The 18,798-nt window shown below is 32.2% G+C and overlaps 2 protein-coding genes across 4 annotated transcripts; both read left to right on the top strand.

Moving 5' to 3' along the window:
• Positions 1–938: 938 nt before the first annotated feature.
• Positions 939–5,621, top strand: LOC143568319 (CBL-interacting serine/threonine-protein kinase 9-like). 3 transcript variants are annotated; one of them, XM_077054502.1, is made up of 14 exons: positions 939–1,121; positions 1,212–1,274; positions 2,145–2,216; positions 2,378–2,485; positions 3,196–3,264; positions 3,338–3,391; positions 3,481–3,606; positions 3,985–4,074; positions 4,148–4,270; positions 4,364–4,471; positions 4,547–4,663; positions 5,025–5,156; positions 5,232–5,302; positions 5,372–5,621. In XM_077054502.1, the coding sequence occupies exons 1-14, from the start codon at positions 939–941 to the stop codon at positions 5,379–5,381; spliced, it is 1,326 nt and encodes a 441-aa protein (XP_076910617.1). In that variant the 3' UTR covers positions 5,382–5,621. The 3 variants fall into 3 exon arrangements, with proteins under 3 accessions (XP_076910617.1, XP_076910616.1, XP_076910618.1); XM_077054501.1 differs by having other exon boundaries at positions 5,369–5,621; XM_077054503.1 differs by lacking the exon at positions 1,212–1,274 and having other exon boundaries at positions 946–1,121; positions 5,369–5,621.
• An 874-nt stretch (positions 5,622–6,495) lies between these two features.
• Positions 6,496–7,539, top strand: LOC143568310 (protein indeterminate-domain 12-like). Its single transcript, XM_077054495.1, has 2 exons — positions 6,496–6,906; positions 6,988–7,539. The coding sequence occupies exons 1-2, from the start codon at positions 6,548–6,550 to the stop codon at positions 7,490–7,492; spliced, it is 864 nt and encodes a 287-aa protein (XP_076910610.1). The 5' UTR covers positions 6,496–6,547; the 3' UTR covers positions 7,493–7,539.
• The last annotated feature ends 11,259 nt before the right edge of the window (positions 7,540–18,798 follow it).

The raw sequence follows: 18,798 nt of genomic DNA, 5'->3' as shown, positions 1-18,798 counted from the left end.
CTTTAATTTAAAAGGAAACAAAGAACTGATCCCGACTAAACAATATTGGCACCAATACCGATACTAAATCCAATTCAATCTTAAAACTCTCCTATATAAGAAAATAATTTGAAGAAAATGGAAAAAAATAACAATAATTGAGTAATTAAGAAATAAAGAAAATAAAAAACCAAAAAATAGTTTTTTTGTTTTAAATTGTTTTAGTAAAAATTAATAAAAAATGTGAATATAGGATACAGTTTCCTTTTTTTTTTTTTGAATACTTTAAACGAGATGAAGAAATATAAAAAATTATTATTTTTAATTCATTTGTTCACCTATGTTTTCTAAATAGAAATTAATTTGTTCTACAAATTAGCTAGGAGTAATACTTTTCAAATAACCCATTTTGATAAATACTTTTTCCCCTTTCCGTGTTTTGGTGAAAAACTTTATTTTTGTTGTATATGTATTTTAATCTTATCCTATACGTATATTATGTAATTTAAAAAGGAGGTTCATTAAATCCAAATCGTAAAACCAAACCATTACCAACAGTTTCGTCCACGATTCATCTGAAAGACCGTCAAAATCAGACCATTAACCCACATACTAAACAAAACCAATCCAATTCCAAATACATCTTTTGTATTAAATAAAATAAAAAAAGGCTACATTAACTTTTATAAAAACAAAATATGAAAATATTAATATAAAAGCAATCAATCATTCAATGCACACCTACAGTACGAGGCATGGGGTCCTACAATCAGTTACATATATCGCGTAATATACGTGTGGGCCCCACAACCCATCTCATGCATATCCTTCATTCGTATCTCTATCCAAATTCCAAACCATTGCATAATTCCGTCCATTTCTTTCCTACTCTGCTTACTGCTTAGCAATTCTCATTGCATCAACCAAATCCCTAATCCTTAATCTAATAAACCAGTATAATGAGCAGTGGTAGCATGAAGAAGAAGAGGACAACCCGAGTCGGTAATTACGAAATCGGCAAGACTTTAGGCGAAGGCAGCTTCGCCAAAGTCAAGTTTGCCCGAAACACGGTTTCGGGTGAACCGGTTGCCATTAAGATCATTGATCGTGATCGTATTCTTAAGCACAAGATGGTCGAACAAGTTCGTGTTAATTGTTTCCTTTGATCTTGAGATATTAATTTGTTTTGAATAGAGTGTTTGTTTATTAGGTATTGCTTCTTTGTTTGCTAGATGAAACGAGAAATCTCGACGATGAAGTTAATTAAACATCCTAATGTTTTGAAGTTGTATGAGGTATGGTTCATTTTGAGTTTTGGCTTTTGTGTGGTTTAGTATTGGTGAATATTCAATATTGGTACTTTTTTTTTTAAATAAGTTTTAGAGTTTGATTTGAATATTATGTGATCAATTCACTGATGATAGAATTCCAATTCAATTAGTTTTTTTTAACTAATTGTAGGGATTGCATGGGCAGGTTTCGTTTGGTTTTGAGCTAAAGCTGAACTGAAAACCAAAATGCCACTTTTTCAGTTTTTGAAAGTTTGGTTCGGTTTTTTTTTGTCATTTTTGGTTTGGGTTCGGCTTGATTTTGTCACTTTTGGTTTGGGTTCGTTTTTGTCATTTGTGCTTGAAAAAAAAAGTTGGACTAAAAATAATGAATTTGATGCTAAATTGGCCTAAAATACTTGAGTTAAACCATATATTAAACTATTATAAATTACTTAAAATTTGAAATAAAAAATAAATCGATAAGTTCGGTTTAGTGGGGCACTTTTTTTTTTTCAAATTAATCAAGGATAAGTTGTATTTGGTATGGATACTATTGATTTCTGGCTTCTTGCAATCAAGTTTTGATTCATTGTTTATTCAATGATTTGTTTCTTTAGTTAGGCTAGTGAATCTTGGTACTTTAATTTTTTAAAATTAGGTTTAGTATTTGATTTGAATATTATATGATCATTATCATTATTAATTAATGACTCATAATTCAATTGGTTTATGACTTTATTCCCATATATTCCCTGTGATATTGACACCCTTAAATGCATCAATATTAATTGTATTCTTACAGGTTCTAATTAATAAATATGTATTGTTTTTTACAATCTATTTTTATTGTGAAAAATATTTTGATTATTTTTTGATTCTGACACATCTTATTAGGTTATGGCAAGCAAAACAAAGATCTATATTGTTCTTGAGTATGTTGATGGTGGAGAGCTTTTTGACCAAATAGTAAGCAACCTTCTTTTTTTTTATTATATGCTTGAGTTAGTGATATATGGAATGAGAGCCCACTATGGAAAACTCACAAAACTCACAGGCCTCACCAATACTTTAAAACTCACGGGTTCATCGATACCCTGCTATCTAGTGATCCTATGTTTGCTATATAGGCCAAACATGGGAGACTTCAAGAAGATGAAGCTCGAAGATACTTTCAACAACTCATTAACGCGGTTGATTATTGCCATAGTAGAGACGTGTATCACAGAGATCTCAAGGTTCAATTGTTATTATTGTTACTATATATTTAAGTATAGATTGTTTACAAGGGTAATTGATCTTTGGGCTTGCATAGGCTTGTAAACGAACCAAACAAACATGAACAGATCATGTTTGTGTTCATTCGCTTAACTAATCAAACACTTGATCACAAACGCACATTTAAATGAATGGGGGTTTCTTGTTCGTGTTCGTTCGATAAGAAAAGGAACATGCTCATGCTCATTTATGACCATTCGTGAACAATGTAAACGAATGGTAACAAAACTGAGATAAAATTAAATAAAATTAGTGTGAAGAACTATGTGTTAGGGCCTAACAAGTTATTAAAACTAGATTAAGCTGTAATGGGCCAAAAAGTTTTAAATGAATCTATTAACAAGTGTAAACTAGCAAAACTTAAACAAACGTAAACTAAGAACATAAATGAATGTAAACGAATGAACATAAGTGAATTTAAATGAACGAAAGTAAACAAACATGTGTTCATGCTCATTCGTTTAAGTAAATGAAGAATTTTATTTTCATGTTCGTCCGTTTATTAGATAAGCGAACATAAACAAACTGAAGTTTCCACTGAACTGCTCACTGGATGTTCGGTTCATTTATAGGCCTAGGCTTTTATACAAATTAAGGATATTATGTTGATGATTAGCGAAAGTGATTTCTGTTTTACTATGAACGAATTGCTAATATCCATACATTTCAGCCTGAAAATCTGCTGTTGGACTCGTATGGTGTTTTAAAAGTTTCAGACTTCGGATTGTCTCAGCAAGTGGTATATAATTGGTGATGATTCTCTTGTGACTTGTTAATGAAAATTATATATTTAAAATCTTTTTGTTATTTAGGAAAATGGGATGCTACACACAGCATGTGGGACACCAAATTATGTTGCTCCTGAGGTAATTAACTAGCTATAGCTTCTAAGTTTACTGATTAAAAGGTGAAAATTTACATGAGTTGTTGCCTCTTATAAGTATTTTCTTTTCAGGTTTTGACTCTACAGAAATATAATGGTGCAGCCTCTGATATATGGTCATGTGGAGTCATCCTTTTTGTACTTATGGCAGGGTACTTACCATTTGATGAAGCAAACCTCATGAGTTTATATAGGAAAGTAAGTTTAAAACTTTTACAATTGGTAAATAATAATTACAGTAAAATCCATCATGCTATCTTATTTATATGAAAATGTATTTCAACCCAGATTTTGTATATTAAAGTATCTAAATTTGTCAAAAAAACACGAAAGTCTCTAAACTTGTTTAGAATGCACACATATGTGAAAAAAAATACTAAGTAATAACTTGTTACCTCCTAAACTAGTTAAAATTTGATAAGGTGACATTAACAGTTTGCACAATAAAAAAACTTCATGTCGAGATTGGGTTGTAGGTGTTTTTTTTTAAACACTAACCTTTTTTATTATAGTTTTCTTTCTCTTTTTTTCTTTTTTTTTTTAAGGAATTGAAGAATAATGTTAACTTTTTTTCAGATTGAGAAGGCTGATTATAGATGTCCACCATGGTTTTCAACTGGTGTAAAGAAACTATTGTCACGGATTCTTGATCCAAATCCGCGTACAGTGAGTGGCTTTCTTGATATTATAGCATTTATAAATCATGAAATTATATTTGTGACATAAAGTTCCATTTCAGAGGATAACTATTCCTGAAATCTTGGAAAATGATTGGTTCAAGAAAGGGTATAAACCCCCTCATTTTGAGCAGGAAGGAGATGTGAACCTTGATGATGTTGATGCTGTTTTTAATGAATCCAAGGTTTTTTATAAATTAAACATGTTTAAATGATTGGTTCAAACAAATAGATTCGTATGTTAATTAGTTTGACTTTTTTTTTTTTTAAAATTTTAGGAACATCTTGTTATAGAAAAGAAAGAGAGACCTGAATCCATGAACGCGTTTGAGTTGATATCTCGGTCACAAAGTTTCAGTTTAGAAAATATGTTTGAGAAGCAGAAGGTATGCTAAAGTTTCTTTGAAAAACTTTGCTTAATTTACAAAAATAATGATTTTCTTTTAATAAATGTGAGACAGGGTCTTGTAAAAAGAGAAACAAGTTTTGCTTCAAAGTGTCCTGCTAATGAGATCATGTCTAAAATTGAGGAAGCAGCTAAACCCATGGGTTTTAACGTTCACAAACGAAATTACAAGGTAATAATATTCATTTATAAATGCTCTTTGGTACATCATATATTCATATGTATACATATATTTCATCATTATTTACATAATCTTAAAAAGGATAATTTCATACGTCCCTGTACCCATTTCAAATTTATGACATTTATACCTTTTTTTCTTAAAAGTTGCATCAAATATGATAGTTTACAGACAGGGAAGGGTATAATTGTCATATTATTAATTGTACGATGAAATTACGAAAGTATAACTTCATATGTTATCATTCTAAATTTATGTTGTTTATATTTTCCTTACAACTTGCATCAAAGTATGATAGTTTACAAAAAGGGGAAGGGTATAATGGTCATATTACAAATTGTACCCGTTACAGATGAAATTACAAGGCGACAAAACCGGAAGAAAGGGCCACCTTGCAGTGGCAACAGAGGTTTTTGAAGTGGCCCCTTCACTGCACATGGTGGAGCTCAGGAAAACTGGTGGTGACACATTGGAGTTTCACAATGTAAGTGTTAATATCTACCATTTGTCTGATTTTATATAATGTTGTATATCTTTTAATATTTTTATTAAATGGCAGTTCTACAAGAACTTCTCATCAGGATTAAAAGATATAGTTTGGACCACTGATACAAATACAGATGACAAAAAGTGAGACTCTTCTTGTTCTTGGTCATCATTTTATAATTACTAATTTGGTGTTTAAATTTGTTGAAGAAGAAAAGGGTAAAAAGGGAAATTGTTCACAAGTGATATTCATTCTGATTGAAGATATGGGGAATCTTGACACAACTTGGGAGATACCTTCAACCTTATTTGTAATTTTCGCAGTCTATCGGTTTAGTAATTGAAGTTGCAATCTTTTTTGCATTGTAACTTGGATAATATGCCGACTGTACGTGTAAGAGTAAATGAAACATGTTTCGAGTTATGGTTAACTTGCAGCAGCTTAACATTGATAAGATATGTTGGGTGGTGCCATGGGTGTTACATATCGTTTGTAATAGATGCATCAACCAACTGAAAAACCGACCAAAACAAAACAAAAACACCGAAACCGAAAATACCAATTAAGCTAATAATCTAATCTCAAAATGAAAATGATATGTGTCAAATTAAGCTAATAGTTAGGTCCAAAGTTTTTATAACTGGTATTCATGTTAAAGGTAATAACTCAAGGCAACAAAAACAATCCTCATGTGCCTTTTAACACCAACAGGCAATTTGTGGAAATCATTTGCAATTCTCACATAGTTGTTTCCCAAAACTTTTTTTGGTACCAACACTATTTAAGTTGTATGTTGTGGGATTCCAAGTATCAAGTATTAATATATACAATCAAAGAAAAGAGTGCAAAGTGAAGGACAAGTAATTAGGCATACACTGACAAATCTATATAAAAGAATATATATGCATTGTTAATTAAATGATAATCAGAAGGCCAATTTGTCTCTTCGTTTGGAGTCGATACTTGATCATATGTCTTCACCCGTTTATATGCCGACTGATCAACCGGTTGACAAGGACAAAAGCCCAAAAAAGACGTAGTCATGATACGATTCCTTTTGTATGTTACTGTGCTCAAGTCCCCTTATATTAATGGCTCCCAACACTAGTTAATTGATTACAAGACATGTCCAACTTTGTCCAAGATTTCGAAGAAGATGATGAACGCTTCGACACTAATGCAAGCCAAAACACTACAACCTTGAAACTAAAGAAGAAACGCAATCTCCCTGGGAATCCAGGCACGTTCCATTCCCGTTTCGTTAATTGATCGCTTTGTAGCAAAAATCAAGAATACTATATATTAATTACATTTTGATTTTGATTTTGATTTTGATTTTGAATTTAGATCCTGATGCTGAAGTTGTGACCTTGTCTCCAAGGACTCTAATGGCCATAAATCGGTATATATGTGAAGTTTGCCATAAAGGATTTCAAAGGGATCAAAACCTTCAACTCCACAGGAGAGGCCACAACTTACCTTGGAAGCTAAAGCAAAGGCCAGCCAACATTCAAGTGAAAAAGAGGGTGTATGTTTGTCCAGAGCCAAACTGCGTGCACCACGATCCTACTCGAGCTTTGGGTGATTTGACTGGCATAAAGAAGCATTTCTGTCGGAAGCATGGCGAGAAGAAATGGAAATGTGACAAGTGCTCCAAACGTTATGCGGTCCAGTCTGACTGGAAGGCTCATGCCAAGATTTGTGGCACACGTGAATATCACTGTGATTGCGGAACCATCTTTTCAAGGTCATCAACCTCAATCTACTTGCTTACCACCAAAAAACATTCTCCAACTCTTGAAGTCAAGTATTTTCTTTGTTCATGCAGGAAGGATAGCTTCGTCACGCATAGAGCCTTTTGCGATGCGCTAACGGAGGAAAACTACAAAATGAACCTAAAAGTTGGAGAGCCACATATCATATCTCATGATAAATCTTTGTTGTCTAATGATTTTGATCCAGTATTTAATCGGCCATCCTCGATAGTAGGCACTGTTGCTTATACCTCAGCAACTGCGTTGCTACAGAAAGCGGCAGAGATGGGGGCAAAGGTAAGTGACAACACCTTCCCCCCTGTTCTCTTGAGGGGATCCACTACTATGGATTATTGTAACACTACCACTTCCGTCGGTGCAATGCTTATGGAGACAGGTCCAGCTGGTTATGGTTTTGCTCCAACTACTACGGATAAAAGTGGGTTATACGATTCGTCTTCTCTTCTTATGCATTGCCATTCATCAAAAGAAAGACAAGAATTCATGACTGTTGATTTCTTGGGAGGGATACCTTATTCAAATGACCAACACACACCAACAACAATAAGATACACTTAATTACATACACTGTACTCTATTAATCATCAACAACTTTTATTTGCATACTTGTGGCAAGAACAATTGCAGGTTTTCCTAAACATAATAAAATTTCAAGCATTGCTCCTCTTCCTTAATAGACATGACTAAACACAATTGCTTGAGAAACAAATTGTAATACCCGGAAAATCGAAAATCCTAAAATAATAAACATCGGATTATTTAATTTGTTGGATTAGTGTGTTGGATTAAGCGAATTTAATACATCGTAAAAATTGATCTAAATAGTATCATCAAATAAGCGGACGCTTTATATAATATAAATAATCCCAACTATTAACTATTGTTGATATCGTCTAAATTATACATAAATTTAATAAATATTTCCTATAGTTTAAATTATTTTTGGATAAGTTTTTATAAATATTATTCTTAATCACTTTATGTTTGAATTTTAAAGATTTAAAATGAATATGAGTGTAAATAATGAATTTAAATTTAATAATAAGAATATTAATAGTAACACAAATAGGTAATGTAAACTCATGTACAGCTAAATTACATTTTTTTGAATGGCCAAATTTTATTAAGAAACCGACGCAAGTAACTAGATACAAGAGAACAATAATGTTACACCCAAATATATAGGTGATCAAATCGGGTTGGTCAAAGGAACCGGAACCGGTTCAGAACCGGTTCCATTAGTCAACATCACTGTTTAAACCGATTCCATGTTCGAACCGGTTAGGGAACCGAACCGGTTCCCCAACCCTCGGACCCGGAACCGGTGGAACCGGTTCTGACCGGTTCCTAAACCGGTTCTTACACTGTAACCGGTTCCAACCGGTTACAGTGTAAAAAATAATTTTTTTTTTCGTTTTTCGTTTCCGCTGCTCGTATTTGTATAACATGTTAAATAAAAAAAACAATTAACATAAAATTCATTTTATTTACTTTAAGAAGTTCAAAAAAAAAAGGTTACATGTTTTAAAATATTCAAAAACAAACTAACAAAACATTAAACTTATAAATATAAAGTTGTGACATATTATTTCTATAAAAGCCTTCTTGTTCGTCGTAATTATTGAGTGGCGACTTATTCATCAGAATTACTTGTAGAAACGCCTTCTTGTTCGTCGTGCACTCGAACATCAAGTGGTGTTTCGTCTTACAGAGTGGTTACGTGTTGAACACGATCGATTGAGTCCAAGTGATCCTTCAAGCAAATGCACATCTCCACCGACTCCGAATTCAGTCTTGTTCTTCTCACCGATATTACCCTGCCACTAAGAGAAAAAGCAGATTCCGAAGCTACCGTAGAAGCTTGGGCGGTTAGTAAATCACGGGCCATGGTGGCAAGAATCGGAAACTCGGTTTCCTTTACCTTCCACCAAGCCAAAACATCAAAAGTGCCATATTCCTCTTCGGATAAACCGGTAGAGAAATCATATGCACTATACCTTCCTAGTTCGCTTGAAGGGGTGTTACCCCTTTGTTTTTTAGCCGTTACGTTGCGAACGGTGTTCATAAGGCTAATCATGGGGTCTCGTACTCTAGGAGCACTTGAACTTGATGAAGACCCCCCCGGCGTAGGCATGTGTATGTTTGACCCATATTTATTTATATAAAAGTCATACATAAATTTAAAATTCAAGTTAAAATCATTTTGTGCCTCTGTTGAAAAGTTTGGGTCAACTTCATGCATATCTAAGGCTGAAAAAATTTCGTCTATCACACATTCAACCCCCGTAACATTTAACATTGGGTTTAAAGCGGCGGCGCAAGTAAAAATCGGTGGCAATTCAAGAAAGTATTTTTTTAATTTAAACTTCATTGGTAATATGATGTTTGAAAACATTGGACTTTTATTTTCAAATTCTTTAAGATTGTTAACGATTAAAAATAACTCCGAAAGAACCAAGGGACTTGTCGGATAATACGTTCCCGATAGTTTCGTAGTTGATGTTTTAAAAACTTCAAGAAAAGTCGATAAGTCATTGATAATTTCCCATTCCTCATTTGAAAAGGGGATTGCCAAATCATTCTCGGCAAGACTAGAATGAAACATTTGTAAAGTGTCTCTTTGTTTCAAAGCACTTTGAAACATTATGCAAGTGGAATTCCATCGATGAGGTACATCCCAATTAGCTCCCAAAGCTTTTCTTCCCGTATCTTTACAAAATTTTCTATAATCCATTTGTCTTTTTTTACTTTTCTTAAAAACTTCATGTAGCATTACTCTAAAATCGTTTATAACCGATGTAACCTCATCCGAAGCAAGTCCGTCTTGCACGATTAAATTAATGATATGTGCAACACACCTTGAGTGAAAAAATACACCATTGCAAATCGGCGTATATTTTAATTTTAATTTATCAACCGCCGATGTATTATTCGACGCGTTATCAAATGCAATTGAAAATATTTTATTTTCTAGTTTATAAGTTTTTATAACATAATCTAAAATTTCAAACAAATTATCTCCCGTATGTGGATACTCAAAGAGTTCGAAAGCAATGGTGCGTTTCATCATTTCCCACGATGACGGGTCTACCCAATGAGCGGTGACACAAAGATAAGATTCGGGTAGACCATGTGGAGCCGACCAAACATCAGTAGTTAAGTTTATTCCCGTATTTATATTTTCAAAATATGCAATTAGTACCTCTTTGGCCTTCTTCCACAATTTTAAACAATAACGTTTAAGAGTATGACGACTTACGTGAGTGTATTGTGGTTGAAGCGTATCTCGAATCATGGCGGTTAAGCGAGGGTTGTCGAAGTGGCTAAACGGCAAAGCTTCTTGAATCACAAACTTCGCCATACGATCTTGAACTCGATCAATTTGGTATGTAAATATTCCGCCTTCACTATCCATTTGCGTTTGTTGCGACTCGACGTTCTGTTTCAACGCCCTGCAATACGGTCTTTCGATGTGTTTCTTCAAATTTGAATTCGAAAGTGGGTTTAAATAAATCCCACAAAACTTGCACCGAGCCTTCAATGAATGGTCACTCAATTCAACCAAATCCCAATTGCACCAAATCTCTTGATTACGATTATGAGGTACAATACGAACGAAACTTGGTCCGGCGGTGGAACCTTGACCAACCGATGATTGTGAGGCAGCCATAACAACAAATATGAATATAGAAGAAGAGAAAACAAGAGATTAGAGAACTCAGAACGTTGTAATAGCGTTTTTTTGTATTTTTTTGCGTTCGGGTTTGCGTTTTGAGTGTTGTGATGAACCCATTACACCAAATACCTATTTATACTAGTAGTGGGGTGTTTGGGGAGCCAAAAAACGGCCATTTTTGACCCCAACGGTCAAAAAACGGCCATAAAACCGTTTCCCAACGGCTAGAACCACTCCAACGGCTATAACCGGTTCCGAACCGGTTCCGGTCGAACCGGTTCCAGAACCGGTTCCGGTTCGGTTCCGGTTCCTACCCGGTCCACCTCCAAACATGTCAAACCGGTTCCGGATCGTCGGGTTGAAACGGAACCGAACCGGTTCCTACGAAAAACGGGTAGGAACCGGTTCGGTTCCGGTTCGGTTCCGTCGAACCGGTTCCAGGAACCGGTTTTGTTGTCCACCTCTACCCAAATACAACTTTCACGCCAAACTAATTACATGATAATCTAAAATGAAAAGTGCACCATGTCTCCCATTCTAACTCCATCAATTTCCCCTAGTCTTTATACAAAGAAACAATAATCGTTTTATGTCTTCTTTAATATTTTTGTTACAAGAGTAAAAAATCTATAGGCTAATCTTGTTATTGATAAAATCAAACTCTTTGATTCTCGCATTAAAAAAAAATGAAAGATGATCCTGGCTCCGAGATGCATGTTTAAAATAGATGGCTTAACCTTGCATACTATATTAGAAATTGAGGATCGACAAGAACCTCCTCCCAATTCCATATAGGCATCTCTCTAAGATATTCAGGGTTGTCCCCGAGAATCCGTTAAAAATCTAGGGCATGGGGAGAGTAAGAAAGCAGACCCTAAAAATATAAACTCAACAACTTGTATATAAAAAGCCAATAGTATGATGAAAATTGTGATAACAATAAACAAGATAAAAGTATTTTAGTAAAATGATCTAGTTTGAATATAAATATTAGTTTGAATATAAATATGAATCATGAGTATTCCTTAATAGTTTTGGTTCTAAATCAAAGGGTCTTTTTGTTCTTTAAAGATAAAAATAAAATAACATAACAATAAAAAATTTAACAAAAGGGAGGACTCATGAGATGGGCCTATCAAGGAACCGGCAGTAATGCTGTCCAACCTTTACAAGATAAATCCAAAAAAATATATTAGTAAAAAGAATGTGAAATGCAGGTTTCAAACTCAAGATGAAATCCCCGAAAAAAAAAGTGTAAAAGTTTGTGAAGTGTAGGTTTTGAAAGCTTTTTTTGAACTCATAAAATCTCACTAACTAGTAACAAGATGGAATAGCAATCAACCAATTGAACTACCAACTATGTTTTCAATTTATATGTAATTATATATTATACTAGGTTTTATCCCCTATATTACCGGAGTTGTTTTACAGTTTTCGTTTCTAATATTTATATATTTGGTTGATTTAATTTTATTTATTGTAATGAAGTTAATAATATACTTAAGATTTGATGAAGAAAGGATTTCACAAATAAATGAGATGCTACAACTCATTTGAAAGCTATCTGGGTTTGTTGAGACCCATGAACAGCTTACTTCTTTTTTCTATAAATTGTTTCTTAATAATAAAAAATAATATCTTTTTTTAAATCGGATATTAATTTTTAGTATATCCTTACTTTATAGGATTTTCATATCAAATATTTGGTAAGATTAATTTTTAATTTTATGAGATATTATAACTCGTTTAAGGGTTATCTGAGTTTGGTGAGACCCATACTCGTGAATTCGGGTCAAATGCATGAGAAACCTTCATTTACAAATAAAACAATATGGTGGTTTGAGAGGATGTAGGGAGTAACCAGAGAGCTTGTAAAGGTTTCGTTTATATATGTTTAAGATTTGATGATGAAAGGGTTTCAAAAGTAAATGAGATGTTATAACCCGGTTTAAAAGCTATCTGGGTTTGATGAAACCCATGACCCGCTTATTTTTTTTACTATAAAATTATTTCTTAATTATAAATAATATTTTTCTTCTTTTTAAATCAGACATTACTTTTTAGTATATCCCTATTTTATAGGATTTTCATATTAAATATTTGGTGAGATTAACTTTTAATTTAATAAGATGTTATAACCCGTTTAAGGGCTATCTGGGTTTGGTGAGACCCAACCTATGAATTCAGGTCAAATGCATGAGAAATCTTCATTTACAAATAAAGTAATCTGGTGGCTTGAGAGAATATAAGGATCAACCAGAGAGCTTTTAAAGATTTCGTTTATATATACATATGTATACAGAGGGTTAGAATTATTTAAGAACTCTTATTTTTTATGAGAACTTTATAAACTTTATTCAGCCCTTGGATCATTCATCAATGGTTAAAAACAACTGTGGCATTAAAGTAAATAAATAAAAGGTTAAGGGTGATTATTTTTGGAAGAGAAGGGTATTACGGTATTTTATTAATTAACCCTTAAATTTCTCCTCCCCTCTCTCTTTAATCACGGTTACACACTTAAAAAAAAAAAAGAAACGTCTACTTATCCAGAAAGTTTCACGCAAAATCTCATTTAATCCATCAAGAAATCACAAACTAAACTGGTTGTATTCATTCATGGTAAACTATTATTGCTCGTCACCAGCACTGATCTGTGAGGGTTCTATCTTAATACAATCATGAATCATAAATTATGAATATTGCATATTATTTCTTCATTGCACAGTGTAATGTGGCTATTGGTGAGTAAATATATTGAATAGTATTATATTATATTAATCTAATACAATAAACAATGTCGTGAAGAGATGATCATTAACTGATGAATAATATATTATTATTTTTTACTTCAAAACTATTCGGTATTCAAAGAACTAACTAAATATAAGCTTTAAATTTGATTACGCTAAACAATTTCTGATTTTGAATTTCTTTCTTCCTTTAAATATGTTGTTTTTGTGTTTATTTACATATACGTAAATAGTTATTTACGTACGTGCATGACAATTACAAATATGTAAATAGTTAACTTGCACGTATGTAAACAAAGTTTCATCTATGTTAATTGTTAACTTTACATGTATGTAAAAGAATGTTCCATGCAGAAACAATAATTGCTTTTAGTTTAATTATATTTAAATTCTAATTTTTTTATTATACAATCAGAGAATTGTTTTAATTTTGAAGTTATTTAAATTAATCAGTATTTACCTTTTTTATTAAGTTTTTTAGTCGTTAGTGCTTATTTTCTCATTCGTTATGGTTTTACAATTTTCGTTTCAAGTTTTTGATTCAACTGAGATGTTTGGAATGTTTTAAAAATATGGCGAAAATCAACCAAAAAAAATTAGATGAATGGAAATGCATATGTTTAGGTTAATAAAAGATATTTAAATAGAAGTAGCCTGAAAGTCATTTCCAACTTATGCATACTTAAATAGTATTTACATATATGTTAACAATATCTGTATTCTTGTTTTACGTTTCTAAGTTAACACTTTATATATAAATTAAGTTATTTTCATAAACATAAATATTCTCCTATGTTGTCTTCCATCTTTTTTGTTAGATAAGATGAAGAAAGTCAAGAAATATTAATTAACTGATTAATTAGTTTAAATAGATAATATACAATTATCTAATTAGATAAATGGAGAGAGAAACAAATTCATAGTTACCATTATACCCTTCTTATTTATTTTAAAACATTCAAAATTAAAACAAAATGAATGGTTTACATTGGTTCTTAAAGTTCTTAATGAAAATAGAGTTTCTAAAAGAAACCAACCCTCTATATATATATATATATATATATATATATATAAAAGATTATAGATGTTATCCCTCATTTGGTCATGAGATGTACTATCAATAGGGTTTTTGTGCCCGTGTTACGGGGTTTTATTTAGGTTTTTGTTTTTAATCGTTTTGCTATTTTTATATTTTGTAATGATTTGTTTTACTTTTTTAACGTATCTTTGTTTAATTTAATACGTGTATAGTAATTTGTTACGTTAATTATATTTATTTAATGTTAGGGCTATTTCAATTGAGATGTGTAGGTTTCTTAGATTTTTAACAAACCAACATAAACGAACACGAATATGTTGATTTTTTTAAAACGAACAAACATGAACACAAATATTTTTCTTATGAAAAATGGACGGTTAATGTAGGTTACGATGGTAGTTGAGCATAAGAGGGGAGGTTGACGATGGTGGTGGTAAGCATAAGTAAACCGGTGATTGAAATGATAGGCCGACGACAAAAAATTATATTAAGGTTTGATGTTAAAAGAATTTCACAAATAAATGAGGTCTTATAACTTGTTTAAGGGTCATCCGGGTTTGGTGAGACCCATGACCCATGACCCGTGAAAATTATCGTTTGATAATTAAGGGGTTTCACAAATAATTGAGATGTTATAACCCGTTTAAGAATTATTCAGGTTTGGTGAGACTCATGACCCGTGAAAATTATTGTTTGATGATGAAAAGTTTTATAAATAAATGAGATGTTATAATCCGTTTAAGGATTATCCGGGTTTGGTAAGACCCATACCCGCGAATTTGGGTCAAACGCATAAGAAACCACCATTCATGAATGAAGCAATCTGATGGCACGAGAGGAGATGGGGAGCAACCACATTATGACACATAGGATTTTTATGTAGGCAATTATAGATAGATAGTAAATAAATATAGAATTATTTTTGGGCCCAAAAATATGTTGGGCCTTGGGCCCTCAACCACCATATGGGTCGGTCTAAAGATTGTTTTGATTTCTATTTGCCACAAATATTAGTCACAACTGGGTTAGTTACCCGTGTAGCATACGGGTTGAAATAAATAAATTTATTTAAATAATAATTAACACAATGTCAAATAAAAAAATTATGTTCAACAGATATATTATATGGTAGAATAAATTACACATTACATAATATGAAAATAAAAAGTCGTTAGAAAATTCATAAATCCCTAAATATTTCCTTGCACACAATATTTGTAGTTTTATTTGTAATTTACTTTTTGTATCAAAACTTAGTAGTTTCATATTGTTTATGCTTTATCTTTAGATAATGCATCGTATAACTTGTAGCATCTTTGTAACACCCAAGACAAATCCCACATCAGCCGTGGACAAGAGAGATTCTTGGTTCATAAGTAAATGCCCCGCCTCTTAAATCACCAACGCGTTTTGGGCTTAATGATAGTGGACGAGAGAAGGGCTCCACAGTTAAGCGTGCTCATGTGGGAGTAATAGTAGGATGGGTGACCTCCTGGGAAGTCTCCACTTGGGTAACCAAAAACAAAACCGTGAGCTCCTCGTGGGCAAAGCGGACAATATTGGTGGTGCGAGGGGCCGGATGTTACATAACTAGTTATGAGTTAAAATAAATTGTCCCAAAACAAAGCAACCATCTATAGTGGTTATAGTGGTTGACCGATTTTATTAATCTTCATTGCAAAACAAAACCAAAGTGAAAATTTCACTCTTTGAAATTAGTAATTTTATCTAAAGGTATAGGATTTTTTTTAAGAATAAAAGTGTGAGTTCAGTATTATTTCCGGATATGATTTCTGCTTCTATAACACGGTTATCATATTGTATTTTCACATGCATTTTAGTTTCATTGCATAGACCACATAAGCAACATCACTTCAACATCGTCTTTCAAGACTAACATGTGACTTGACAACAGTAGATTTTGAGGTGATTTAAAACATCATGAAACTAATACTTTCTTGTAATGTATCATTTTGTGTCTGATAGATACCATCTGAATAATGGTAATATTTTAAATCTCCCAGAAACATGGATAACAAACATTTACTAATTTTGAGCGACCCAATTTTTTGGTATAAGTATAACTCGTTCACTAAAGAAATCTATAATTTTGAAATATTTAATGATAGAAGGATATATAAAGTCAATTTATCATCTGATTACAGTGTGCTAATATCTAACATTTGTATTCTCATGGTAGGAAGTTGTCTCATCTACCCGAAAAACCAAAACATGTAGTCTAGTGTTTATTTTTTTGTGGATTTTTAAGTTAATTAAAAAAGAAGTTGTAATGTCTATTTTTTTTAAAACCAACCCGTGGACCGAAACTCATTCTAATCATAAACTATTTGACCTGAACCACGCTTGATACTTTAACTGAGTAAAGAAACTCGCTCGTTTAAATTAACATAAACAATAAGAATACATCAATAGCGAATTTGTATTTTAAGGGTTAGAAAGAAAAAAAAACTTGTAATTTAGTAAATATCATATATATTTAATAAGTTAAAGTTAATTGAAAGTTTAATTGTAAATTAACCTTGACTCTTCATTCAATAATATCATTTCTTATAAAACCTTAATATTAATTAACTAATATAAAATATTTAAAATCTTAATTTTTGGAATCATTGTTCAAAATGAACGTGAAAATTGGCTACTTATAAAAACCTAAATAACTAATACAATATATTTATATAAAACAAAATAATATATTTATACTGGTATTAGTTTTTTTAAATCATAAAAGAATTATTAAAAAGAGAAAATGAAAGATTAAAAAAAAATGAAATACAAAATTATTAATAACAAAGAGAATGTATATAATATGAGAGAGAGGGGGAAAATTTTGAAAGAATCATTATGGTAATAACATGTGACACTTAGAAAAGTTTGTTTATTATATGGTATAGATAGATACGTGGTTTTGGCAACCAATATCTTGATGGATTTTAACATGATCATATGATAAGGTTTCCTAATATCAATAAGAGTATGAGTTCACCTATCTATCCATGTATCTCAACTTGTAGTCTTATTTTTAGGAGGACGAACGAAGTCGTTGCCTTGTTTGTTCTTAGTGACGAAACTTGGGCTCAGTTACAACGGTGACCGAAGTTACGAACCTAGTACCTCTGAGGTGACCGTGCTCAATACCTATAAGAATTTCGGACAAAATTGCGTAAATTTACCGAAGTCACGAACGTAGTACCTCTGGGGTGACCGTGCTCAATACCTATAAGAATTTCGGACAAAATCGCGTAAATTTACCCTACTAAGCGAAAAAACAGCAACGACCGGGGCTACCCCGGGTCCCCAGTATACTTCGCCCTTGTTTGTTCTACATGGGTTGCATCTCAGCATGCACGGCCTTAAACCATTATCTGAGGTTGCAATCTTGTATTCAGTGGCCTCACTATGATCCATTAAGCATATTTCATTATTTGCCATGAGAAATATGCATCTCTCCGTCTCATGATAAATTCTTACTAGATCGTCACATGCTTTGTGATACTTCTCGTTTTTGAAGACTCAGTTTCAAGCTCAACTCTTTGTTGAAACAATTTGTTAACTTGTGGTTCTTAGATGTCATCAATGCCCACCTAATTTCTATCGATTTGTGAAGAAAATTCCTTTTTAATAAATTTAAAGTCAACATTGCTCACACGATCTTCAAAAAGCATTTTTCAAGAAAATTCCTTTTCAAGAATGTGTGAGCAACGTTGATGACAAATTTATTGTATCATGTATTTGATTAATACATGTTAGCTACCTTTTCAATAAAATTCCTTTTGAAGATCCTACTTGTCTCTCACATAAATATTGTATCACTAGGTTATTAACATGTGGGCGTCACGGATGAAAATATAGAAATTCTTCAATAAACACATACAATTTCAAACGAAAGTATTGGCCGTTCTTGAAAGTAAATTCATTGAACTTTTCTAGAATCGAAAGATAGACAAATTCTATTAAATAAGATATTACATATAATGAACTGTTAATTAGAAGATCATCGGGAATTTATAGATTCATTCGCCGTCCAATAGCCTATCCGCAAATTGTTTTATCTCTTCAACATGTAAGGATTGACATCCAACTGTGAGCCTCATGTTTTTTATTAGTTTAAGTACTTTGCACTTTGTTTAGCTACAAGAACTAATTGAAACATAATTTAAAATAAAATGAACAAAAGTCTATACAATTTAACTATTTATTTTACAAAAAGTGTCATAAATTTAGCATTTGCAACTCCCTAAATACTTCCTTGTGTACAAGGTTATACTTTAATTCGTAGCATTTGGTTGTTGTCAAAGATTATTTTTCTAATAGCTAATAACTAAACACTTAGAAACATCAATTGGATTACATAACCTATTTAACGATTTGAATGACA

The sequence above is a fragment of the Bidens hawaiensis genome, unplaced genomic scaffold (assembly GCF_021521415.1).
Source record: "Bidens hawaiensis isolate Kalapana, Puna unplaced genomic scaffold, B.hawaiensis_p1.1 tig00023907_1, whole genome shotgun sequence".
NCBI lineage: Eukaryota > Viridiplantae > Streptophyta > Magnoliopsida > Asterales > Asteraceae > Bidens > Bidens hawaiensis.
Note: the sequence above shows the minus strand (reverse complement) of the source record. Positions and strands in the feature narration are given on the sequence as shown.